Consider the following 23437-nt stretch of genomic DNA (forward strand, 5'->3'; position numbering starts at 1 on the left):
GATTCATTTCAATCCCTCTATTTAGGCAAATATTGTAGAATCTGCTCACAGTATGATCCAGAGCAAGCTCTGCTACACTGCAAAGAACAATAATAAACACATGGCTTGTATCACTTTATAGTATATAGAGTCAACTCCAATAAGGGATTTATGAGATCAAATTTTAAAAACGCTACTGATGTTTACTCATGTGAAATGTGGAGATACATTTTGCTGTCAAATCTGAATAAAATGGCTTCACTCAGACTCTAACACATCACTACAAATCTCTGCCTTTCTAGACAAAGAATTAACTTCAGTCTCACAATAAATGCTAATATTTTATGGATCCCTAATGATTGATGAGTTACTTTCACTACAGTAATTGCCATATAAAGCTGTTTCTATAATCATATTTGGGTCTACTGTGAAGAGTTTAGATATTTAATAATAATAATAGTAAAATATATTAAAAATAAGTATTTTAAATCGTTTTTATGCTGTAAATAAGATGTTTAACTATAAACAGATCAATATACATAAAAAAATACTTAGAATGAGAATCTTTATTGTCATTGCTTAATTCTTTTATTACACCTGTCAGTTAATAATAGTTCAAGTCTAAAACAAAGGGTAAAACAATGAAAAAAAAAAAATCCCAACAAAAGGTCCAAAGTAGTATCTGACAAGGCAAAATACTATCCTGACTTAGAGGCTATTGTCATAATCAGCTTCATCATCTATTATTCTTGTACAGACAGGGACTATGCTAAATTTCCCATCAAAATTTAGTGAATCAAGACGTATTGAAGATATATGCAGAAAATATTCAGGATCAATCCCACTGCCATGAAAGAGACTTGCCCTCGAGCTGCAACACAAGAGAGGAAGTACTGATGTTAGACACTGGTCACACTCAACAACATTTGAATTCATACTTTCATTCCAAATGACAGATAAGACGAAGCCTATCGCAACTGAATTGGGATTAGAGGGAATGTACACAAAATCGATGATGGATTAGGGGTACACACGTCTGACTTGTGTGAGGTCAGCATGGGGTCGATTCTCATTCTGGCAGTGTGCATGAGGGTGTGCCTGGGTGTTTGTCTCTATATGTGCCCTGCAACTGGCTGGCGACCACTTCAGGGTGTAGTCTGCCTTTTGCCTGTTGCTGGATGAATGGATGGATGGATGGATGGATGGATGGATGGATGGATGGATGGATGGACGGACAGATGGATAGATGAATAGATGGATGGACGGATAGATGGATGGACGGAAGGATGGAAGGAAGGAAGGAAGGAAGGATGGATGGGAATGAACACCTTGAACTGGTCTACCAATTGTAGGGCACAAATAGACATTAATGTCATCATTCACAGATGTGCGAGACACAATTTCACCATGTTGCATAGTTTCATGCTCTACAAAAGATTACAAACTTTTTAGGGCTTGAAGCGTTCATTTGTCTCATAAGACTAATAGGTTCCCAATTCCCTCTTGTCTCATGCTGAAAACAGGTTTAATGAGGTGCGTATTCAAGATGCATCTTACCACTTGAGGTGCTGGTGACTTCAACTGCAGCACTTGTACCAGTGGCAACACTTGAAGATGGAGCTGGTGTGGTTACTACAAGGTTCACAGGTCCTGACCTGACGATGAAGTTCTTGCTCACAATTTCCACAGACGCTCTATTTAACAAGCCCTGGTTGCACTGTCTTGCGCACTTTTGAGAGGGAAGGAAGCTAATGCACAAATCTAACTCACACTTCACGTACAGCTGTGTGACAAGAGAAAAAAGAAAAGTTTTTTTTTTTTCCCCCCACATAAAATTACCTTATTGCTTTTTTGTGAATAATAACTAATCAAAAATGTTTCCAAATGATGAAACAGCAGAATTTGAACTAAAATGTATGTTTAGTTTAGTAAGATGACAGTGCTAATAAACAGTTTGATACTGAATAAAAATTGTCTGGTATTGAGGGAAATCGGGTCACTCGTATGTCAAGGAATCACTGGAATGCTTAAAGAATAGACAAAAAAGGTGCAACTGTAAAACAAAACGACTGACCATATTTTGTACTGTAACCTGGTTGGACAAATCAAGGCGAAAGATTCTTGCATTGCTTGTCGCTCGAATCTCTTTTGTTGTGCTGGAAGCTTTGCACCTATAAAGAGACGTGATGGATTTAAAAAAAAAAAAGTTTCCCTGCTTGTCACAAATAGCTCATTGAAGTCACATGTCACTGACCCATTCTCCAAAATAATGCTACTTTCAGCAAAGTCATCAGTCCCAGACTGCACACAGCGTTTGATATCAAGCTCAGCTCGCTCCAGAGTCGTGTTGGAAAGCAAATGGAGGTCCAGCAATTTAATCCTGGACCCTAGTTCGGCTTGGAAAGCACGGATATGACGCACTGGTGCTGAATCCCGCCGCATTCGTCCTGGTAAAAGACCAAGGGGGTTGAATTGTGGATGGTTTGTGTACATAGCCAACGGCCCTTCTCCTGGCAAGTGAATTTCCAGCCAAACATCAACGTCATCAAAGGCTGTTGTGGGCACAGTAATGTTGAAATTTGGGCCTCTGGCTTGGACTGCAGGGATGCGACAGGCCAGTGGGAAAATGAGGGAGGGCCGACGGCTGATGATGGAGGAAGGACGGACACTTTTCAAGGTGTTGGTGTAGACCAGCTCTGTACCGGCATGCTGGAAAACAGAAGACGATGGGTATGTTTCTGGATTGGAACTCCAGACAATAGAGTGGGATAGATAGAAGAAAGTAAAAAAACAAAACCGTCCCCAAAAAGGATCACGTCAGCCTTTTACCACAGTTTTGGTGCCACAGCCATCCAAAGCAATGCGAGCAGTGAGATGAGTGTCGTTGAAGATGACGGGACAAGCTGGGCTGTTGAGCTGAAGCTCGGTCAGGTTGATGTTGCTCAGTGAGCCAACGGGAAGCACCAGTGTCATCTCTTTCTTATTACAAATCAGCTCTGGAGGCAGACAAGATCACGTTTTAAGACTAACCCATAAACAAGTGACAGTGTTGAAACAATTCAACCGGAAAAATAAATATGTGGAGGGGAAGCAGGGGGGGGGGGGGGATCCTGACCTGTCCCAGCAGGAAGTGTCTTCCTTTCTCCTGCAGTCAACAAGAGCAACAGATTGAAATATACATTGATACACTGAAAACAGGAATAATGATAACAATCATAGCCTTACTTTGGTACAACCACACACAGTGAGGCTCTGACTGTAAACTAGAAAGAGAAGAAATGAAGACGAGATCTTTTTAACAACCATCCGATGAACTAACCATCTGCTTTGATGTGTCGTCTTTTTTTTTTGTGCGACTGTGAACATTATTAATATTTGTACTTCTGTTTTGATTTATTTTAGAGTATCTGATTTACAAAATGTGGCATCAGTTCAGTTTACATACCTCATGGAATTGGCAACAAAGCAGATAGGAAGAAGATGAGAGAGAGTGTTTTCTCCACGAACCCAGGACATGGAAATTTGTGACATGGCACCAATTGAAGTGAAGCCATACACAATGAGTCCGGGTTGGCCGACGACTGCTATTTCGGAGACGCTGCAAAGCACAGTGAGAACCGTTACAATTTAATTGCTGCTCACAAAACACCAACAATGTGGAAAGCAAGAAGATTTATCATCAATGACACTGAACATATTAAGTGCATTGTCATCATGCCAGTTACTTTTGTCCCATTCCACTCTTATATCGTGCAAATTTAATATTTGAGAAGTGTAATTTTTGGGTATTCTTTTGAATGAGGAATTCTGCCAATAACTTTGGAAGAGCTCATATGCTAACAACCCAAGATGGCTGACTTTTGGGCTATAATTGGTTCACAAACCATGAGAGTGTCACTACATTTGGAGTTCAATGCATTACATCAGCGTTTCATGAGACAAGTGTCATGACAAACATCTCACAAAAAAGACAAATGTACTCCTCACTGTTAAATCTGGGACTGTTAAATTGGAACATAAGGTGGATTTACAGGTCAAGTGGATCTTCTGTGATTTAACTGAAGGGCATTTAATCATTCTGTCTGCCAACCTAAAAACTGAGTGATGGGCTCAACGATGCAGACCAATTCAGTCTTCAGTAATAATCTTCGGGCCAATGAAGTGAAAATCGATAAGTTTCCTTAGCATACTCAATGCACATTAATCACTGCATAACATGACGCAATATATATGAATAAATAAATATATTAATACATTTGAACTGAGAAAAAAGTAAAGTAAGGTTTCTTGCCGGTGTCACCATCTACCAGGAGTGCAGTGGATTTTAATAATAATTTAAGATATTAAATTTAAAGTGTAAGTAATTGATGAATAAAGACGCGTTCAAAAATACTTCTCCATTCAGTTTTTGATGCAAGAATAAAAATCCACAAATGTAGTCAAACAGAAATAAGGATTGTGACAGACACACCTTTCTTTTTGGGACATGAATTCGGCCACAAACTTCACATCCTCGAATGGCAGGACATTAAATGTTGCATCTTTTCTCGGGGTCTTTCCTGTTGCCACAGGCTCGTCTGTACAGCTGGAGGAAGACGCTTCCACTGTAGATGAATAAAAGTTCATCAGTCACAGTACATACCTAATACAGAACAAGTCTAAATACAACAACGTAGTCAAGTCTTACTACAAGTTTCGAAATTAAAAAAAAAATTGTGACAATAATAATAACCAGCTGCATTTTCAAAACACACCGGTGAGGGACAGGTGCACCGGAACGGAGCTTAGTGGATGGCTCTCACTGGCTTGGCTCACTTTGGGGGTAGGAATGAAGTCCTCTGCCATCATGTAGATGGAATACAGTCCAACTGGTGCGTTTTCAGTAAACGTCAAAGCACATGTATCCTAAACAAATTCAATGTGAAATGTGCGAGAAAGACAGTTGACCGAGATTGAAATGATTCATTTCATGTTTGCCTTTTGAATGCCCATAAAAAAATGACAGATCACAAATAACATAAAATAATAATTGTGATGATGAGCTGGCGTGCCTTGATTGTGCTTGTTTGTATGTTAAAAAAATGCCATAGTGATTCAAACTGTGAAGAAAAAATGCACGCACACCGAAATGTACTGGCCTCTTGATCCATTCACTAATCCTATACAAAGTTTTGTTTGTAAATTTTGGTGAAAAAGAATCTGTGTGGCTATTTTGATCAACAAATATCCTCTAAAATAAGGTCATTCATTTAACAAAGCGTGCGTGTAAATCAAATTCCTTTTTTCATGTAGAAAATCATGCACTGAGTTTCATTTTCAAGTCGCACTGACCTTATTTAGCTCGATAAAAGAGTGTGGAGTACAGTGGAGACACTCTCCTTGTTCTTCCACAGCAAACCGGCATCGTACCCTGTCACCATCCGGATCTTTCACTGACAGTTGGATGTGGTGAGGGCAGTTCTCACGGGTCCTGTTCCCGCAAATGAAAAGGTACAATCTTCAGAAATCTTACGTAAAGTAAAAAAAATATTCCTTTGAGATGATTTTATACATTTTGATGGTTTTTCCTGATGAATATTAATATGATTGTGTCCATTACCTTATTGGAGGAGGCATTGCAACAAAAGCAGGTTGATTGAGTTTCCCAGAGTTTGCGCGTATATGTGGTCCTGCTTTCACTGATACATAAAAAGTGGTGCTGGAACTAAAAAAAAGAAAAAGGCCAGATTGAGCTGAATATGTAAATAAGAATAATTCAAAAACAGTGAACATAGAAGCTGGCAGTGTTGTTCAGTCTGTTATTTTTACACTACAAAAAAAAAAGACAGTGGTGTATCAATAAATTGAAAAATAAAAACCAGTGAACGAAGTCTCATACCTCAAACTGATTGTGCTGTTGTAGTTACTGGGAACCACTTGCTCCCATTGGCGAACGCACCATCCTGAGCTGGGTCTGGCGCCACTGAAGGGGGAGGAAGCTTTGTGAAGGGTGCAGTTGACCCCTTCGGTACACAGTCCAGTTAACGGGGGGCATGGATTGGATGCAATTACGGTAAAATGAGCTCTCGCCTGCAAAAATCCAAGAAGGAGAAACAATGTCAGCCTTTTTACAAATGCTGCGCGTCAATGTAGCTTGATGCCAATACAAAGGACGAGTTGAGCAAATGTTACCCACCGATTGCCCTCTATCATTTTGCGAGGGCACAACGTGGACCGTGAGGCCAAGGGAGGAGGCTTCACAGGCCGGCGCTAGCCAGATGAGAGCCAGCCTCTGCACCACCATCGCCAATGTCAGTCTGTCAAGCATCTCAGCTCTTCATTCATACAGCATTGTTACAGCTTTAAAAAAAAAAAACAAAAAAAAAAACAGACAGATGTTTTATCAGTTAAGAGTCCATCACAGCAAGATATAAGTGGTACTTTGCAATGTGCAAAGAACATGCTGACAATCTCAAATTCACATTTAAAAAAAGAAGCTGTCATCTGCTAAGCGGTGTTACAAATGTTACAGAATGTGACCATTCTTCTCGTGAAGAAAATGACTGTGTTGATGAATGACAAGAATGTCGGGGACAGGTGCAGGTATTTCTTTCTTTCCATGGGAATGCAAATTGACATGTCATCAATGTCCACCGTAACGAGAGCTGTAAAGGTTAAATAAAGATTAAATATTAGATATCAACTCGTTCAAAATATACATACATTTATATATTCTCACAAAGAGTAACCTTGGTTGAATGAAACCAAGTAACATCAAAATATAGCAGTTGGGGACTCCTTGAAAGGAAGCACATACTGTGTCAAAACTCTGCGTAATGATATGTTCCATCACGTGGATACTGAACAGAAAGTTTCCATCCCCTTGTGAGTCTGTTGATCTCGACAGGTTGCGAGTGCTCGCTGACAGCATTGCAACTACAAAATCAGACTGATATTTAAATTGATCAGAAAGCCAGTGAGATTAGACCATGCGTAGTAGTGTGAACAGTTTTTTGCCTGAGTGACTCCTGATGAGAAATATCAATAAAAATACATAGTTTTCGATACAAGTTATATTTAAGGTGAAATGTAATATATTCCAGCATATGTAACAAGTTAAATGAATGATTACCTTTCATCAGCTCCAACGTTGCGCCTAATAACGTCTCACTTGGGTTAAGTGAAGTAAAATCTCACGCACTTAACGAAAGGTGGAGTTAAGGAAAAATTGAGGCCGATAGAGAATGAAGTTAAACTGGCTGGACCATAGGCAAAAAAGATTGACAAACACTGCATGACAGGAGGGCTTACATAATTGTTATTCTTTGTTTTCTCACAGTTGTTTGTCTGACGTTAAGTTGTAACCCCACAAAGTTGATAGCGCCTTGAAGAAAAACTATGCTCAGTGAAGGAATTCAAAATGGAACCCTTGACCAAATATTAACTAAAAAAAAAAAAAACAACAACCATATCGCTTTAATTATGTGATCCAAAAGAATATTATGAGTCATGATTTGTTGCGGCTGAGATCAGAATTTCAGACACTGGCTAGCATTTCACATTTCACTTCAGAATAGACTCTTGAGATTTCATTGTACCCTGCGTAGATAAAAAGACTCACTGTGCCAATTTTTGCAAAGCAGCCCCAAGACACACACATAATCTGTAACGAGGAAATTATCCCAGCATTGTGCCTAGTCAAAAAAGATGTGCAACGTGGAGGGCATTTTGTTCTGGGACGCCGATAATGATTGGTACAATGGAATATTGAGTAACTCTTGGGAAACTGCACTGCCAAATGTTATTCAGGCTTCTTTCAAAGCCAACTGAAGCTGATTGCTCATGAGGCATGAGCTGGAAATCTTGTTTAGACGATCGTGTAGTTACACTTACAGAAATTAGCTTTGTTGAGGAACAAAATGTTCATTTTGCTACGGGCTAATTTGATCTATTTTTTCCCCCCCCCCACATAGTACAGTAATTCATTTGGACCACACAAATAAGGCAAAACAGGATTTTCATGAAATTTTTATTGCGTTACGTTTGACAGTTGAAAGTTGTTTGAATTACTTTTTTTTTTAAAGGATGACTACCAACAATTATTATTTAAATAGAGTACATTCGACAGTTGCAAGTTGTTTGAATGACCCTTTTTTTTTTTTTTTTAAGGCTGGCTACCAACAATTATATCCACATGTACGTACAGTATTTAATTGGAACACAAGAGAGCAACAATTAAACTGCTTAGAATTCATATTTATTATATTTCTTGGCAAGAAAAACAGAAAATTTAGGGATGGGCAGTACACAATTACTTAATTCCCGCTAGGTTGATCACCAATTCAAACACTGGTTCTTCTGGTTAAATGTGTTTGTGATCTAGCACTAGTCATCTCATCGTGTAACTCTGGAATGATTTATCCCCATCTTATTATGATTCCATAATAGAAGCATTTTATAATTGTTTGGTCACATAAAACTTGGCTCCATCCAAAGAGTGGATGGGAGATAGTCTTTCTTTCATGAGGGAGTTTCCTGATTTTGGTCAGCTGGATTGGGAATTTTTTGGAGTGCTTTCAAATGTCTCTCAAATGAAAGCTAGCAAACACGGCAGAGTCCTGACTCTTAAAAACTTGCGTAAAAGCAGCAGGTTATTGCCCATGTCTTTTACTGACCATTCTTAACATGAAGCATTTTCTCCTGAAATGACAAATTAAGACTTGTGAGCAGACTGTGCAATAAGCTAAGTATTTTAAGTCAAGACTTACTTTGATCATTGTTTCCAGCTTGATGGCGTCCGCAGCGAACTTGCGGATGCCGTCAGACAGTTTTTCAACTGCCATGCGATCCTCATTGTGCTGCCAGCGGAAGTCCTTCTCTTCCAAGTGGACCTTCGGTAGATTGCAATTCTTTGCTGTTGATGCAAAATTAAGTCAATGTGGAAATTCCGTACCTGGATTGTGAAATGCACAACAGGCCAGGCTATTGCTAATATTAACTCAACATCAAACCCAAACATCAAGTGACTGGCTTTGTTCCTTTGTTTCACTTTTTGATGGACAATGAATGGATAGATATCCTAAGTAAATCGTTTTTCTTTTTTCAAAGGGAATGCTCTGGACTTTTCCACAAGCACAATGAAAGATACTTGCTCTATAATATAGCTTTAGAAACTTTTAAACTTACACCCGCCCAAAAAAAACGAAATACGTCACACATAGGTCTGCCACCACCCAAATAGAACATTGGTGGAATTTGACGATGCATTTTTTTGTTTGATGTAGGCGAGCAAACAAACAGCAGTACCTGTGTCCATGGAAAGAGTCTCTGCGACAACGCTGTGGTCCTGGCTGAGCTCTGCAAGCAGCCCAGGAGAGATAGTGAGCAGGTCGCATCCACCCAGGGCTTTCACTTGTCCCGTGTTTCGGAAAGAAGCACCCATGACTACAGTGCTGTAACCAAATTTCTTGTAGTAGTTGTATATCTTTGTCACACTCTGAACACCTGGGGGGGGGGGGGCAAGAGAATGAGGAAGTTAGAGAAAAGAAAACTATAATGACATTGTCTGGCTATCATGTCATCATCAGAAAAGCAGCCAGACCAGATTGGCAATTAACTGCCGCTTCAATTTCAAAAATGGCCAATTTCAACAAGTCAGTCTAAGTGACATCAGTTAAAAGCAATGCATCATGGAAAAGAAAAAACACCACTGGTGTTGGGTTGAAACGTGTCAAAATTTGATACATTTCACATTTTTTCGACAATATATATCCAAATCCCTATTTCCTAATGTGTTGATGGCAGCAAACGAGTTCTGGTTGCAATCAAAACTTACTCTTCTAGCTACAGAAAAAACAACAACATTCTTTTGTGTTCAAAATGTCTCATTTTAACTAGAATCCTACGTCACATTTTGGACAAAGGTAAAATCCTTTTCGTGCGATAAACAAAAAAATCCTTGTTGAGGCAGATGCTGCATGCCAAACTAGCAATGTGACAGGAATTTTTAGATTCAAATCATATAATCAATGAATATTGTTGCACAAATTCCATTTCAGAAGTTGGCGGTAAGGCACCAGTCATGGCAACTAATGCCTGTGGTAGTTCAGTTTGCTGCCATCTCTCATTTTTGTGGAATAGCTGATGCAGCCCAGACACGGCCAGATTCCATCTCCAGCAGGCACCATACAAATTAAGTTTGAGAGCCTGTCCGCAGCAACCAATGTCCGAACATCGCAAGTATGGTTTAGAAATATTGATTTGAGTTAGGGGTTATACATTTATGTGTCGACAGAGAAAACACCAGTACCTGGGTCTTCATGGGACTCGTAGGTTTTGCGCTCTGTGTTTTCCTTGTACCAGTCGAGGATGCGCCCAACAAAAGGCGAGATGAGCGTTACTTTTGCTTCTGCACAGGCTACTGCTTGTGCAAAAGAGAAAAGCAGCGTCATGTTGCAGTGGACGCCATGCTTGGCTTCAAGCTCCCTGAAACAGAGCATATTTACTAAACACTTGTGACTGACTATCAACATTAACACTCTTCCACTGGACCAAAATACAGTCTTATTCAATTTTGGCTCCTCCTGTAGCGAGTGTGACAGAAATTAAGCTGATGCAAAACATCTCACACTCACTTGCCAGCTTGGATTCCCTCCCATGTGGATGACAGCTTGATGAGCACCCGCTCCTTGCTGATCCCAGCTTCCTTGTAGAGTGCGATAAGCCTCAAAGCCTTGGCCACCATTTCGTCTTTGTCAAAAGACAGTCTGTGAAATACAATTGTATTTACTGTAATAATTATTACTCTTGGCATATGGTGGTAATTATACATAGATTGATAATGACTGAAATGTCAAAGCAAAACCACCGTTTGCAAAAGTTGCGATGTAGTGTACAAAAGGAAAGCTTGACCTCTCACTCAAACATCTTGACCTTACATTTTCAACACAATTACATTCAAATAGTTGTGTACTGCATGTTTGCTTTAATTCATTAAGAGGAAGTGGCAAAAAAAGGAAGGCACAGAAAGCAAGCGAATGTGATTTTCAAGAGAAATCAGTGCATTTTTTTTTTTTTTTTTTTTCCCAATGTTTCAAAAGACACCACTCTTGATTGTATGTGCATGTACCTGGCGTCCACCTCAGTTGAGACCCTGCCTGGGACCTTCTTGAGGATCTCAAGACCAAAACTCACAAACAGCTTGTCCATGGTGTTGGCAATCTGCTCGTTCTCAGTTCTGGCCAGCAAGGAAATAGGCAGGAAGTTTATTTTTTATTTTTAACCGGTTTACAACTACAATCCTAGACATACACTATAAAATGTGCAAATTACAGAAAGCACAATTTGAGCTCAAGCTCTAACCCACCCGCCCTTGGCGATGCCGTATTTGATGGCCTGATCCAACAGGTTCTGATAGGCTGGCATTTTGGCAGCGGCGAGGATCAGAGAAGGGTTGGTGGTTGCATCCTGAGGCTTGTACTCATCAATGGCTGCAAGATAATGAATTGGAATAACATTAGAATGGGGAAAAGTTTTTTTTCCCAGTTCAAATGAGTTGACAAAGAAAACAGCACCATCTTAAGTATAAATTTGCCACAGCACTCTTTCAAACCTGCTCGGTCGGTTGAAGAAGGCTGATAAACTCTTGATAAGAGTACAATTGTACAATACTTATCAGCATTTTTTTTTTTATGTATGATTCAGTATCCAAATGTTTAATGCATGTTTATTAGAATCAAAGGAACAAATTTAGTCTATTATCGTGTTTTTATACTCAAGGGTAAATTCAGTTTCTCACTGCCATTTTAGCATTGAAATAGAACAAAAATAGTAACATTCACAAATGAGAAAAACTCTGTATCAGGAAATAAACGATTGAATTTTAGTTCTCTTGATACACAGGTCATAGTTCAAACAAAAGATCATTTAAAGAGCTACATTAACTGGAATCAAACTGCCAGTAACAGTTTCCCAACAATGAAATGTACAAACAGCAGTTTTGAATGCTGTGTGCCTTTTTCAAAATACATACAAGTGATGAGCCTTTTCATTCAGCTTGTTGTTTGTCAGCTTTACATTTTGGCAGCCTGAGCAGCACTAGTCAGAGGTGTCAACTCTCCAGAGAACAAACGCATCCCTGTTCTGTTCGAAGGCGTTTACTCTTATCTTATAATAAGGAAGTACCTACAATATTTTTCAACTGTGACATCACAAGACATGGCACAGATTTCACATCTCATTATCTGATTGCGGGATGCTGTGTGCCACCTTGTAAAAGCATACCCACTTGTAGCAAATTCCCACTTTGTTAGCTTCTGGGTAACAAGCTCAAGTGAATAAATGCAAGCCCTTATGGCGGATATATGTGTAAAAATATTGTTCCGTCATTCGATATACTATAAACTAAATAGGCCAAGCCAAAGAACATGCTAAACTCACACAAATATGTATATACAAAGACGGAAACATTCATGAAACACTAACCTGTCTGTACAATGTCATAAAATAATCATCTTAGCAGACTGGTACTGTACATCACCCAACAGATATGAGCACTAATAACAGTTTTGGATAATTGTACAATACATGAGTCTGTTTTTCAAATAAAAAAAAAAATAAAAAAAAAGATGTTGCGTAGTTTGAAGACTGCAACATTTCCTACAAGCCTGCCTTACACCATAAACACAAGTTAAGAAAGTACCTGGGGTTTCCCCATAAGTAGCCATATACTGACATTTGTCCTACAAAAGAGAACTTCAGTGTATCAAGTAATTAATGAAAGAATTTTTCAAAGAAAACTGACATAAAATCAGTCCTGAGGATCCCACTGCGATTCAATAACTGTGTATTGTTTTATTGTGTCATTGTTCAGTGAAATTTCAGGTTAAAAAAAGTTCACAAGGGGGAAAGTGGTAATTCAAGTTTTGCATAATTGTTTAAAAAATATTTTACATGCCACTTGGTGATCAATTCATTATTTAAATAAAAATGAGGAAGAAGCTGGTTGATTTCTAACTACTGTGTCCACCTAAGAGTTACCAACTTGATATTGTGATTCCCAACCACTTTACACATTAGTGAGCCCTGAGAGCTCATATGCACCACAGACACTGCTCTGGTATATCACATAAAAACTTATTTATTTCCTTCAAATTACATATCTTTGTTTATCAATTTATGCCAGGGGAAACAATCAACCTATTTGTTGCCATTCATATGACAACACAGTTAAGCATGTCTGGCTTCCAATCTGAATGAAAATATTTATGGGCAAATTGCAACATCACCATTATTTCAGTACAAATCATTGTGATATTTTAGTGCAAAGGTTTGCATGAGCTATTTCAAATGTCAACAATGGGTTTGAGCTCAGTGAAGGATGAATGATTGGTGTATTTTAAAGAAAAGTAGTTTGAAACCAACTCCAGTGCACTGTAGTCTGGCGCTGACATATTGCAATAACGTAATAAACTTAATTCAGCTACGGTTCTCTCATGACACAAAAACATTGGTTTTGTTTCCCAGATGAAGTTTTAGTTGGCAAAATGTTATGTCATCCTGACTGTGCAAGCCTTTCTGCGTTTGCATCACAAGCTAACTGAATTACTCCACTTATTTCCTCATCAAGAGCTTTCATGCCTAAGGCAAGGCAAATCAGGAAGTATAAACTTTATAAATCTTGTTCAATTAATAACATGACCATTTTTTATCCACTCATACAGTTAAATTACAGTACAATGTCAGTTATTGAAATACATGTTTTTGAACCAAGCCACGCGAAAACATTTTCTTTTTTAAAAGGACCTCCATGGCGACGCACAGAACGAGTACACTTTAAATTTGGTAACCTGACAGGTTTAGCAGATTAATCGGATTAACAAAACTTGAACAAGTAGATAAAGATACAATTCAAACTTCCAACAAATATTAGAGTTGGCTGGTGTAACTTCACGGGCCTTGTTCGCGCGATACTAGCATGCCTAGCAGTCCCGCTCGGGTTGATTATTGACACGGCGGTCATTGGCATTATCGATGCAGCACTCCTGTTTACTTAATCCAGCACGTTAACCGGCTAGCATTAGCCGCTGGTGGAAGCGTGCATTTTACCGTTAAAGTCTCCCGTGTCTGCCACCACTACGGTGTACTTCTTCAACTGGTTGAGTGCCGACTCCATCTTTCGCCGCTTGTCCGGTGACACACTGAGCATGCTGAACAGCGACTGTGAGCTTTTTATACACAGAAAACACGTGAGCGCAAACGGAATGCAAGCGTTACGGGAGCGCGCAGCACGTCCAGGAAGCAGGAAGAAGTCATCGGGTGCGCGCACGCTGCGCAGTCATTAACAAACGCACACACAGAAAACAAAAACAAACAACAAACGAACAAAAATGCTTGTTATACAATATATACAATTCCTGGGTCAGTCCAAATTTTAACCCAAATTGGGTTCTTTTTAACCCAGAAAAACCATGACGGGAATGAGCCAGCCATATCACTTGGCTTGCTCAAAAATAAAAGTGACTTAGAACCAGAGACAGGGTCCCTATGGCTCTACTGTAAAGAAAGGCACCGGGGTGGGTAAAGGACCTGGGTCAGGAAAATATCTACCAGGGGGCACCCAGATTTGAACTGAGGACCTCTTGATCTGCAGTCAAATGCTCTACCACTGAGCTATACCCCCTTCACAATTATTGACAATTACTTGAGAAATCAATTGATGACAAGAAACCAGAGTACCTGTTGCTCTACTGTAAAAGTGGGCCCTCACTGGGTAGACAACCTACTTGAAAGACATATCTAGAAAGAACCGATGAAGGGGCACCCAGACTTGAACTGGAGAACACTTGATCTGTCGTCAAATGCTTTACTACTGAGATACACCCCGTGGATTAATACCTTTGATTTCCTGAAAAATAAAAAATTTACTTAGAATCAGAGCCGCTTCTAATGGGGCAAAAGATTGTGTCTAGAATGAGTCAGTAAGTGGGCACATAGAATTGAACTGGGAAGTACCACTGAGCTATACGCCCTGGGTTGATTTGCTGAAAAATAAGTGACTTAGAACCACAGACTTAGTAGCTCTGGCTCTGCTGCAAAAGACACCGCATGGGGGGTAAAGGACCTGAATTTACAAAGAGCTAGAAAGGGGGCACCCAGATTTGAACTGGGGACCTCTTGAACTGCAGTCAAATGCTCTACCACTGAGCTATACCCCCCTGCTTTGAATACAATTATTTGACAAAAGAAAAAAAGAAGACTTAAAAGCCGCGCTCGGGTACCTCCGGCTCTGCTGTAGAAGAAGCCCCTCTGGGGAACAAAGTACTTGTGTCTAGAATGAGCCAGTAAGTGGGCACATATAATTGAACTGATGCCACTGAGCAATACGCCCTTGATTTGCTGAAAAATTAACAAGTGACTTAGAACCACAGACTTGGTACCTCTGGCTCTGCTGTAAAAGACACCCCATGGGGGGTAATGGACCCCAGTCTACACAGAGTCTGCAAGGGGGTACCCAGATTTGAACTGGGGACCTCTTGATCTGCAGTCAAATGCTCTACCACTGAGCTATACCCCCTGACCTCTGGAAAGGGATTTCTTGACAAAAAAAAAGACTTAGATTTAGTTATTGCACTCGTAATAGAAGCTCTGGCTTGACCTGCGTGATTTAGAATCAGAGACTGGGTACCTCTGGCGCTACTGTAAAAGACATCCACCCACGAACAAAGTACCTCAGTCTGCAAGGGGGCACCCAGATTTGAACTGGGGACCTCTTGATCTGCAGTCAAATGCTCTACCACTGAGCTATACCCCCTGACCTCTGGAAAGGGATTTCTTGACACAAAAAAAAAGACTTAGACTTATTGCGCTCGTAACAGAAGCCCTGGCTTGACCTGCGTGACAGAATCAGAGACTGGGTACCTCTGGCGCTACTGTAAAAGACATCCGCCCACGAACAAAGTACCTCAGTCTGTAAGGGGGCACCCAGATTTGAACTGGGGACCTCTTGATCTGCAGTCAAATGCTCTACCACTGAGCTATACCCCCTGACCACTGGGAAGGGATTTCTTGACAAAAAAAAAGACTTAGACTTAGTTATTGCGCTTGTAATAGAAACCCTGGCTTGACCTGCGTGACTTAGAATCAGAGACTGGGTACCTCTGACGCTACTGTAAAAGACTTCCTCCCAGGAACAAGGTACCTCAGTCTGTAAGGGGGCACCCAGATTTGAACTGTGGACCTCTTGATCAGCAGTCAAATGCTCTACCACTGAGATATACCCCCTGACCTCTGGAAAGGGATTTCTTGACAAAAAAAAAGACTTAGATTTAGTTATTGCACTCGTAATAGAAGCCCTGGCTTGACCTGCGTGATTTAGAATCAGAGACTGGGTACCTCTGGCACTATGGTAAAAGACATCCACCCACGAACAAAGTACCTCAGTCTGTAAGGGGGCACCCAGCTTTGAACTGGGGACCTCTTGATCTGCAGTCAAATGCTCTACCACTGAGCTATACCCCCTGACCTCTAGAAAGGGATTTCTTGACAAAAAAAAAAAGACTTAGACTTAGTTATTGCTCTTGAAATAGAAGCCCTGGCTTGACCTGCGTGACTTAGAATCAGAGACTGGGTACCTCTGGCACTACTGTAAAAGACATCCACCAAGGGACAAAGTACCTCAGTCTGCAAGGGGGCACCCAGATGTGAACTGTGGACCTCTTGATCTGCAGTCAAATGCTCTACCACTGAGCTATACCCCCCTGACCTCTGGAAAGTGATTTCTTGACAAAAAAAAAAGACTTAGATTTAGTTATTGCACTCGTAATAGAAGCCCTGGCTTGACCTGCGTGGTTTAGAATCAGAGACTGGGTACCTCTGGCGCTACGGTAAAAGACATCCACCTAGGAACAAAGTACCTCAGTCTTCAAGGGGGAAACCAGATTTGAACTGGGGACCTCTTGATCTGCAGTCAAATGCTCTACCACTGAGCTAAACCCCCTGACCTCTGGAAAGGGATTTCTTGACACAAAAAAAAAGACTTAGACTTATTGCGCTCGTAACAGAAGCCCTGGCTTGACCTGCGTGACAGAATCAGAGACTGGGTACCTCTGGCGCTACTGTAAAAGACATCCGCCCACGAACAAAGTACCTCAGTCTGTAAGGGGGCACCCAGATTTGAACTGGGGACCTCTTGATCTGCAGTCAAATGCTCTACCACTGAGCTATACCCCCTGACCTCTGGAAAGGGATTTCTTGACAACAACAAAAAAGACTTAGACTTATTGCGCTCGTAATAGAAGCCCTGGCTTGACCTGCGTGACAGAATCAGAGACTGGGTACCTCTGGCGCTACTGTAAAAGACATCCACCCACGAACAAAGTACCTCAGTCTGTAAGGGGGCACCCAGATTTGAACTGGGGACCTCTTGATCAGCAGTCAAATGCTCTACCACTGATCTATACCCCCTGACCTCTGGAAAGGGATTTCTTGACAAAAAAAAAGACTTAGATTTAGTTATTGCACTCGTAATAGAAGCCCTGGCTTGACCTGCGTGATTTAGAATCAGAGACTGGGTACCTCTGGCGCTACTGTAAAAGACATTCTCCCAGCAACAAGGTACCTCAGTCTGTAAGGGGGTACCCAGATTTGAACTGGGGACCTCTTGATCTGCAGTCAAATGCTCCACCACTGAGCTATACCCCCTGACCACTGCGACCGGATTTCTTGACAAAAAAAAAGATTTAGACTTAGTTATTGCGCTCATAATAGAAACCCTGGCTTGACCTGCGTGACTTAGAATCAGAGACTGGGTAACTCTGGCGCTACTGTAAAAGACATCCTCCCAGGAACAAGGTACCTCAGTCTGTAAGGGGCACCCAGATTTGAACTGGGGACCTCTTGATCTGCAGTCAAATGCTCTACCACTGAGCTATACCCCCTGACCTCTGGAAAGGGATTTCTTGACAAAAAAAAAGACTTAGATTTAGTTATTGCACTCGTAATAGAAGCTCTGGCTTGACCTGCGTGATTTAGAATCAGAGACTGGGTACCTCTGGCGCTACTGTAAAAGACATCCACCCACGAACAAAGTACCTCAGTCTGCAAGGGGGCACCCAGATTTGAACTGGGGACCTCTTGATCTGCAGTCAAATGCTCTACCACTGAGCTATACCCCCTGACCTCTGGAAAGGGATTTCTTGACACAAAAAAAAAGACTTAGACTTATTGCGCTCGTAACAGAAGCCCTGGCTTGACCTGCGTGACAGAATCAGAGACTGGGTACCTCTGGCGCTACTGTAAAAGACATCCGCCCACGAACAAAGTACCTCAGTCTGTAAGGGGGCACCCAGATTTGAACTGGGGACCTCTTGATCTGCAGTCAAATGCTCTACCACTGAGCTATACCCCCTGACCACTGGGAAGGGATTTCTTGACAAAAAAAAAGACTTAGACTTAGTTATTGCGCTTGTAATAGAAACCCTGGCTTGACCTGCGTGACTTAGAATCAGAGACTGGGTACCTCTGACGCTACTGTAAAAGACTTCCTCCCAGGAACAAGGTACCTCAGTCTGTAAGGGGGCACCCAGATTTGAACTGTGGACCTCTTGATCAGCAGTCAAATGCTCTACCACTGAGATATACCCCCTGACCTCTGGAAAGGGATTTCTTGACAAAAAAAAAGACTTAGATTTAGTTATTGCACTCGTAATAGAAGCCCTGGCTTGACCTGCGTGATTTAGAATCAGAGACTGGGTACCTCTGGCACTATGGTAAAAGACATCCACCCACGAACAAAGTACCTCAGTCTGTAAGGGGGCACCCAGCTTTGAACTGGGGACCTCTTGATCTGCAGTCAAATGCTCTACCACTGAGCTATACCCCCTGACCTCTAGAAAGGGATTTCTTGACAAAAAAAAAAAGACTTAGACTTAGTTATTGCTCTTGAAATAGAAGCCCTGGCTTGACCTGCGTGACTTAGAATCAGAGACTGGGTACCTCTGGCACTACTGTAAAAGACATCCACCAAGGGACAAAGTACCTCAGTCTGCAAGGGGGCACCCAGATGTGAACTGTGGACCTCTTGATCTGCAGTCAAATGCTCTACCACTGAGCTATACCCCCCTGACCTCTGGAAAGTGATTTCTTGACAAAAAAAAATGACTTAGATTTAGTTATTGCACTCGTAATAGAAGCCCTGGCTTGACCTGCGTGGTTTAGAATCAGAGACTGGGTACCTCTGGCGCTACGGTAAAAGACATCCACCTAGGAACAAAGTACCTCAGTCTTCAAGGGGGAAACCAGATTTGAACTGGGGACCTCTTGATCTGCAGTCAAATGCTCTACCACTGAGCTAAACCCCCTGACCTCTGGAAAGGGATTTCTTGACACAAAAAAAAAGACTTAGACTTATTGCGCTCGTAACAGAAGCCCTGGCTTGACCTGCGTGACAGAATCAGAGACTGGGTACCTCTGGCGCTACTGTAAAAGACATCCGCCCACGAACAAAGTACCTCAGTCTGTAAGGGGGCACCCAGATTTGAACTGGGGACCTCTTGATCTGCAGTCAAATGCTCTACCACTGAGCTATACCCCCTGACCTCTGGAAAGGGATTTCTTGACAACAACAAAAAAGACTTAGACTTATTGCGCTCGTAATAGAAGCCCTGGCTTGACCTGCGTGACAGAATCAGAGACTGGGTACCTCTGGCGCTACTGTAAAAGACATCCACCCACGAACAAAGTACCTCAGTCTGTAAGGGGGCACCCAGATTTGAACTGGGGACCTCTTGATCAGCAGTCAAATGCTCTACCACTGATCTATACCCCCTGACCTCTGGAAAGGGATTTCTTGACAAAAAAAAAGACTTAGATTTAGTTATTGCACTCGTAATAGAAGCCCTGGCTTGACCTGCGTGATTTAGAATCAGAGACTGGGTACCTCTGGCACTATGGTAAAAGACATCCACCCACAAACAAAGTACCTCAGTCTGTAAGGGGGCACCCAGATTTGAACTGGGGACCTCTTGATCTGCAGTCAAATGCTCTACCACTGAGCTATACCCCCTGACATCTGGAAAGGGATTTCTTGACAACAACAAAAAAAGACTTAGACTTAGTTGCTCGAAATAGAAGCCCTGGCTTGACCTGCGTGACTTAGAATCAGAGACTGGGTACCTCTGGCGCTACTGTAAAAGACATTCTCCCAGCAACAAGGTACCTCAGTCTGTAAGGGGGTACCCAGATTTGAACTGGGGACCTCTTGATCTGCAGTCAAATGCTCCACCACTGAGCTATACCCCCTGACCACTGCGACCGGATTTCTTGACAAAAAAAAAAGATTTAGACTTAGTTATTGCGCTCATAATAGAAACCCTGGCTTGACCTGCGTGACTTAGAATCAGAGACTGGGTAACTCTGGCGCTACTGTAAAAGACATCCTACCAGGAACAAGGTACCTCAGTCTGTGAGGGGCACCCAGATTTGAACTGGGGACCTCTTGATCTGCAGTCAAATGCTCTACCACTGAGCTATACCCCCTGACCTCTGGAAAGGGATTTCTTGACAAAAAAAAAGACTTAGATTTAGTTATTGCACTCGTAATAGAAGCTCTGGCTTGACCTGCGTGATTTAGAATCAGAGACTGGGTACCTCTGGCACTATGGTAAAAGACATCCAACCACGAACCTCAGTCTGTAAGGTGGCACCCAGCTTTGAACTGGGGACCTCTTGATCTGCAGTCAAATGCTCTACCACTGAGCTATACCCCCTGCACTCATGTGTCTTCCAACCAGCGACACCGCAAATGCTCATGGCTCTGCTATAGAAGCCCTTCAAGGTGGCAAAGGACTTGTACTTGTGGCTCTGCTGTAAAAGATACTCCTCGAGGGGAGGACATGTCTAGCGCTTGGCAGTGAGGGGGCACCCAGAGTTGAAGTGGGGACCCCTTGATCTGCAGTCAAATGCTTTACTACTGAGTTTGTGTTTGAATCTTGGTTCAGATCCTTTCTGTTTTTCATGTGTTTGATATTTGCCTTCCTTTTAGTTCACAGTCCAAAAAGATTTTAACTGAGGATTGGAAAGGAACCCTTCAAGCATGGTCTCTGTGTCAGCCCTGTGAGTGATGGCAAATAAGTGTCATAATATTTCACCATGAACAAAATAAGTGGTGTAGAACATGGATGAGGGCAAATAATGAGATTTTTCGGCACCACATTATGGTGTCACAGTCAAGCTGTCCATTGACCTTTCAGAAATGAGGAATGTTTTTTATATGTTCCACAGAGGGGAAATGCAGCTAGTAAAACAATTGTTAAAATGATTGTGATGAGTACAATTTCTGCTAGTCGTATCCTAAGAGAAACAAATAAGTAGGAACAAGACAAATCTAGTGCAAAAACACTCACACAGAATCGGGTTTACTACAAAATGGTCATTTCAACACTCAGGACGCATTTCATTCCAAATGGTAAAAAAAAACAATTGTAAGATATAAGTCAGACTATTCTTATGGGAATTCAAACTCTGAGACGATTATGTTCCTTATTCATTCAGACATAAATGGTTCACCATTGTATTCCAGGTGTTAATTTGTCAATCACAACCAAAGATATAATGAAATGCCATCGCATTATGGCAGTCGCAATCGTAATGTGACATCGTTCTAATTTTTAGTATATGGCCAAAAATATATTTTGTGACGCTGAATTCTGACCACCAAAACGTTATCTGTAAATCTGCAGTCCAAGTGGATGTTTGGGCTAGATATAACGATTCCCTCCAAGCATTCCCGGTGCCAATATATTGTGTTTGTGAGATTGAGGTGACCTCAGCATAACCCCGAGATGGATGAGCAATTCAAAATTATGATGCCTCTGTCCACTGTTGTAACTGGTTTGGAGGCTTGAAAAATAACTAAATCCCTGGACAATACAAGAAAATACCACCCACGCAAGATTGTCAATCACTTCTAGGTAAAAAAAAACCATTGTTGTTAATAAGTATATAACATACTGTAATAATGTACACTGATGACCCCAACTGAATGTAAAACCCAAATGTATTGTATGTTAAATTGCTGGTGTGCCTGCTTCAGCTGAGAGGTTCTTGGTCCAAATGCACTTTTTGTTTTGCTATTGTTGGGGATAATTCTTGAGATGTACGAAAGTGACTGATTTAATAAAACTGCAATATACCCAATATACCCTTGGTATTGATGCAAATAATATTCAAATGCACACCGTGGAGTAATGTTTCAAATTATACCGCCCAACATAAACAAATCCTCAATACAAGCTAATTGTACCATCCATAATTGCAAATTTCTCATTTCAACCTCATTAATGTAAGAAAGGATTTTTAAATATAAATAAATGATCACTGTACATAGTTGGCATTATAATATTATTAATATTGGGGGAAAATGCAAGTAACTCATAATATAATATGAAATATACAGTATTACAATTAGGAAGAAAAATCTTGCCCAATATTACGCCCGCCCGTCCTTCCCTACCTTTATATTTCACACTTTAAGTGAATTTCATTTTGCAAACCATCATCGCAAAGGACGATTTTTTTTAGCACTTTAAAATGCTACTGATTTCTTCTGCCACTAGATGTCAGCATTTGTTTTTACAGGTCGAATGTCAGTCACATGTGCCCCCATGTGGCAGGAGGGAGAGAGAGGCTCTTTGGAAAGGAAAAAGCTTCAGAAGTTTTGCCACACTGCAGGAAAGAGAGAGCAGCCGGTATAGAGAAAAAGAGCCATAAATAAGGGTAAGTTGTTTTTTTGCCACTATTGAAAATTATTACTATTTATTGGAAACGTGCATTTATTCTATAATTCAAAATGCACCGGTTGTTGAATTTCTCTTTTGGTGAAGTTTTACCATGTGGATGCTCTGGTGTCAGACAACTTGTTTAACTGTCTGGTGAAGGGAATTGCTAAATTTGTTTAGTCAGGATGCGTATCTGTACCATTTCACTGTTCACCTTGAAGTGAATTTCTTGAATGAATGTTTTTTACATAATGGATCACACTGAAGTCGCAGTGTTTTATTTTATTTTATTTTTTTTATTCTTTTTTCTCTTTTACAAGCAAAGATGCTTTCACGAGCCACGTTTTCACGTCTCCTTTTGTAAACACGTTATGATGGTGGACATTGTGAGCCTCTTGATAGTCTAAACCACGATGTAAGCCAAAAATAAACTTGTGGATAAGTCCAACATTTCAAAATTCCAACCATTCCGGGGAGTATTCCCTCCCTTCACTTTCTCTTTTCAGAATGGCTCAAAGGAACTTTGCTTGTCCCAGGACTTCTAAAATATGTATTTCAGTAAAATTCACCACCTCACAATGCGTCTTTATGTTGGTGCAGTGAAGGCAATAAGTTACGTTTAAAAGTAAATTCTAAGATCTGACACTTATTACTTTACCAAGGCAAAGACATTTACACTTAACATTTTAACTTCCATAGATGTC

General features: G+C 41.0%; 3 protein-coding genes and 25 non-coding genes across 28 annotated transcripts in view; 1 reads left to right on the forward strand and 27 right to left on the reverse strand.

Annotated features, from left to right (window-relative positions):
- Nucleotides 1-553: 553 nt before the first annotated feature.
- On the reverse strand, nucleotides 554-8039 carry LOC147059057 (uncharacterized). Its single transcript, XM_085907890.1, has 14 exons — nucleotides 6155-8039; nucleotides 5858-6048; nucleotides 5579-5683; nucleotides 5311-5449; nucleotides 4734-4884; nucleotides 4451-4583; nucleotides 3425-3577; nucleotides 3205-3242; nucleotides 3095-3124; nucleotides 2809-2975; nucleotides 2234-2688; nucleotides 2054-2150; nucleotides 1537-1762; nucleotides 554-850 (listed from the first exon to the last, which is right to left on the reverse strand). Exons 1-14 carry the CDS (start codon nucleotides 6284-6286, stop codon nucleotides 768-770), a joined length of 2100 nt encoding a protein of 699 aa, XP_085764016.1. The 5' UTR covers nucleotides 6287-8039; the 3' UTR covers nucleotides 554-767.
- Nucleotides 8040-8199: 160 nt separating this feature from the next.
- On the reverse strand, nucleotides 8200-14233 carry taldo1 (transaldolase 1). The gene is made up of 8 exons (XM_085907891.1): nucleotides 14065-14233; nucleotides 11324-11447; nucleotides 11087-11194; nucleotides 10593-10724; nucleotides 10268-10443; nucleotides 9265-9462; nucleotides 8727-8872; nucleotides 8200-8658 (listed from the first exon to the last, which is right to left on the reverse strand). The coding sequence occupies exons 1-8, from the start codon at nucleotides 14162-14164 to the stop codon at nucleotides 8626-8628; spliced, it is 1017 nt and encodes a 338-aa protein (XP_085764017.1). The 5' UTR covers nucleotides 14165-14233; the 3' UTR covers nucleotides 8200-8625.
- A 333-nt stretch (nucleotides 14234-14566) lies between these two features.
- On the reverse strand, nucleotides 14567-14638 carry trnac-gca (transfer RNA cysteine (anticodon GCA)). Its single transcript has one exon. It is a non-coding gene; the product is annotated as a tRNA-Cys (tRNA).
- Nucleotides 14639-15101: 463 nt separating this feature from the next.
- trnac-gca (transfer RNA cysteine (anticodon GCA)) lies at nucleotides 15102-15173 on the reverse strand. Its single transcript has one exon. It is a non-coding gene; the product is annotated as a tRNA-Cys (tRNA).
- A 287-nt stretch (nucleotides 15174-15460) lies between these two features.
- On the reverse strand, nucleotides 15461-15532 carry trnac-gca (transfer RNA cysteine (anticodon GCA)). The gene has a single exon. It is a non-coding gene; the product is annotated as a tRNA-Cys (tRNA).
- A 165-nt stretch (nucleotides 15533-15697) lies between these two features.
- Nucleotides 15698-15769, reverse strand: trnac-gca (transfer RNA cysteine (anticodon GCA)). The gene has a single exon. It is a non-coding gene; the product is annotated as a tRNA-Cys (tRNA).
- A 161-nt stretch (nucleotides 15770-15930) lies between these two features.
- On the reverse strand, nucleotides 15931-16002 carry trnac-gca (transfer RNA cysteine (anticodon GCA)). The gene has a single exon. It is a non-coding gene; the product is annotated as a tRNA-Cys (tRNA).
- A 165-nt stretch (nucleotides 16003-16167) lies between these two features.
- On the reverse strand, nucleotides 16168-16239 carry trnas-gcu (transfer RNA serine (anticodon GCU)). Its single transcript has one exon. It is a non-coding gene; the product is annotated as a tRNA-Ser (tRNA).
- A 165-nt stretch (nucleotides 16240-16404) lies between these two features.
- trnac-gca (transfer RNA cysteine (anticodon GCA)) lies at nucleotides 16405-16476 on the reverse strand. Its single transcript has one exon. It is a non-coding gene; the product is annotated as a tRNA-Cys (tRNA).
- A 167-nt stretch (nucleotides 16477-16643) lies between these two features.
- On the reverse strand, nucleotides 16644-16715 carry trnac-gca (transfer RNA cysteine (anticodon GCA)). The gene has a single exon. It is a non-coding gene; the product is annotated as a tRNA-Cys (tRNA).
- A 167-nt stretch (nucleotides 16716-16882) lies between these two features.
- Nucleotides 16883-16954, reverse strand: trnac-gca (transfer RNA cysteine (anticodon GCA)). Its single transcript has one exon. It is a non-coding gene; the product is annotated as a tRNA-Cys (tRNA).
- Nucleotides 16955-17115: 161 nt separating this feature from the next.
- trnac-gca (transfer RNA cysteine (anticodon GCA)) lies at nucleotides 17116-17187 on the reverse strand. Its single transcript has one exon. It is a non-coding gene; the product is annotated as a tRNA-Cys (tRNA).
- A 162-nt stretch (nucleotides 17188-17349) lies between these two features.
- On the reverse strand, nucleotides 17350-17421 carry trnas-gcu (transfer RNA serine (anticodon GCU)). The gene has a single exon. It is a non-coding gene; the product is annotated as a tRNA-Ser (tRNA).
- A 165-nt stretch (nucleotides 17422-17586) lies between these two features.
- trnac-gca (transfer RNA cysteine (anticodon GCA)) lies at nucleotides 17587-17658 on the reverse strand. The gene has a single exon. It is a non-coding gene; the product is annotated as a tRNA-Cys (tRNA).
- A 164-nt stretch (nucleotides 17659-17822) lies between these two features.
- On the reverse strand, nucleotides 17823-17894 carry trnac-gca (transfer RNA cysteine (anticodon GCA)). Its single transcript has one exon. It is a non-coding gene; the product is annotated as a tRNA-Cys (tRNA).
- Nucleotides 17895-18059: 165 nt separating this feature from the next.
- On the reverse strand, nucleotides 18060-18131 carry trnac-gca (transfer RNA cysteine (anticodon GCA)). The gene has a single exon. It is a non-coding gene; the product is annotated as a tRNA-Cys (tRNA).
- A 161-nt stretch (nucleotides 18132-18292) lies between these two features.
- Nucleotides 18293-18364, reverse strand: trnac-gca (transfer RNA cysteine (anticodon GCA)). Its single transcript has one exon. It is a non-coding gene; the product is annotated as a tRNA-Cys (tRNA).
- A 165-nt stretch (nucleotides 18365-18529) lies between these two features.
- Nucleotides 18530-18601, reverse strand: trnas-gcu (transfer RNA serine (anticodon GCU)). Its single transcript has one exon. It is a non-coding gene; the product is annotated as a tRNA-Ser (tRNA).
- A 165-nt stretch (nucleotides 18602-18766) lies between these two features.
- trnac-gca (transfer RNA cysteine (anticodon GCA)) lies at nucleotides 18767-18838 on the reverse strand. Its single transcript has one exon. It is a non-coding gene; the product is annotated as a tRNA-Cys (tRNA).
- A 167-nt stretch (nucleotides 18839-19005) lies between these two features.
- trnac-gca (transfer RNA cysteine (anticodon GCA)) lies at nucleotides 19006-19077 on the reverse strand. The gene has a single exon. It is a non-coding gene; the product is annotated as a tRNA-Cys (tRNA).
- Nucleotides 19078-19244: 167 nt separating this feature from the next.
- On the reverse strand, nucleotides 19245-19316 carry trnac-gca (transfer RNA cysteine (anticodon GCA)). The gene has a single exon. It is a non-coding gene; the product is annotated as a tRNA-Cys (tRNA).
- Nucleotides 19317-19477: 161 nt separating this feature from the next.
- On the reverse strand, nucleotides 19478-19549 carry trnac-gca (transfer RNA cysteine (anticodon GCA)). Its single transcript has one exon. It is a non-coding gene; the product is annotated as a tRNA-Cys (tRNA).
- A 162-nt stretch (nucleotides 19550-19711) lies between these two features.
- Nucleotides 19712-19783, reverse strand: trnas-gcu (transfer RNA serine (anticodon GCU)). The gene has a single exon. It is a non-coding gene; the product is annotated as a tRNA-Ser (tRNA).
- A 165-nt stretch (nucleotides 19784-19948) lies between these two features.
- trnac-gca (transfer RNA cysteine (anticodon GCA)) lies at nucleotides 19949-20020 on the reverse strand. The gene has a single exon. It is a non-coding gene; the product is annotated as a tRNA-Cys (tRNA).
- A 164-nt stretch (nucleotides 20021-20184) lies between these two features.
- Nucleotides 20185-20256, reverse strand: trnac-gca (transfer RNA cysteine (anticodon GCA)). The gene has a single exon. It is a non-coding gene; the product is annotated as a tRNA-Cys (tRNA).
- Nucleotides 20257-20420: 164 nt separating this feature from the next.
- On the reverse strand, nucleotides 20421-20493 carry trnac-gca (transfer RNA cysteine (anticodon GCA)). The gene has a single exon. It is a non-coding gene; the product is annotated as a tRNA-Cys (tRNA).
- Nucleotides 20494-20651: 158 nt separating this feature from the next.
- Nucleotides 20652-20723, reverse strand: trnac-gca (transfer RNA cysteine (anticodon GCA)). The gene has a single exon. It is a non-coding gene; the product is annotated as a tRNA-Cys (tRNA).
- Nucleotides 20724-22700: 1977 nt separating this feature from the next.
- The window catches only part of tspan4a (tetraspanin 4a), an 84275-nt gene continuing 83538 nt past the window's right edge, over nucleotides 22701-23437 (forward strand). Inside the window, exon 1 of the mRNA XM_085907289.1 lies at nucleotides 22701-22731. The gene's annotated coding sequence lies outside the window, so the exon portion shown is untranslated. The remainder of the gene's footprint in view (nucleotides 22732-23437) is intronic.

This window comes from Syngnathus leptorhynchus, chromosome 3, assembly GCF_054491065.1.
Source record: "Syngnathus leptorhynchus isolate UIUO chromosome 3, UIUO_Slep, whole genome shotgun sequence".
Classification (NCBI taxonomy): Eukaryota; Metazoa; Chordata; class Actinopteri; order Syngnathiformes; family Syngnathidae; genus Syngnathus; species Syngnathus leptorhynchus.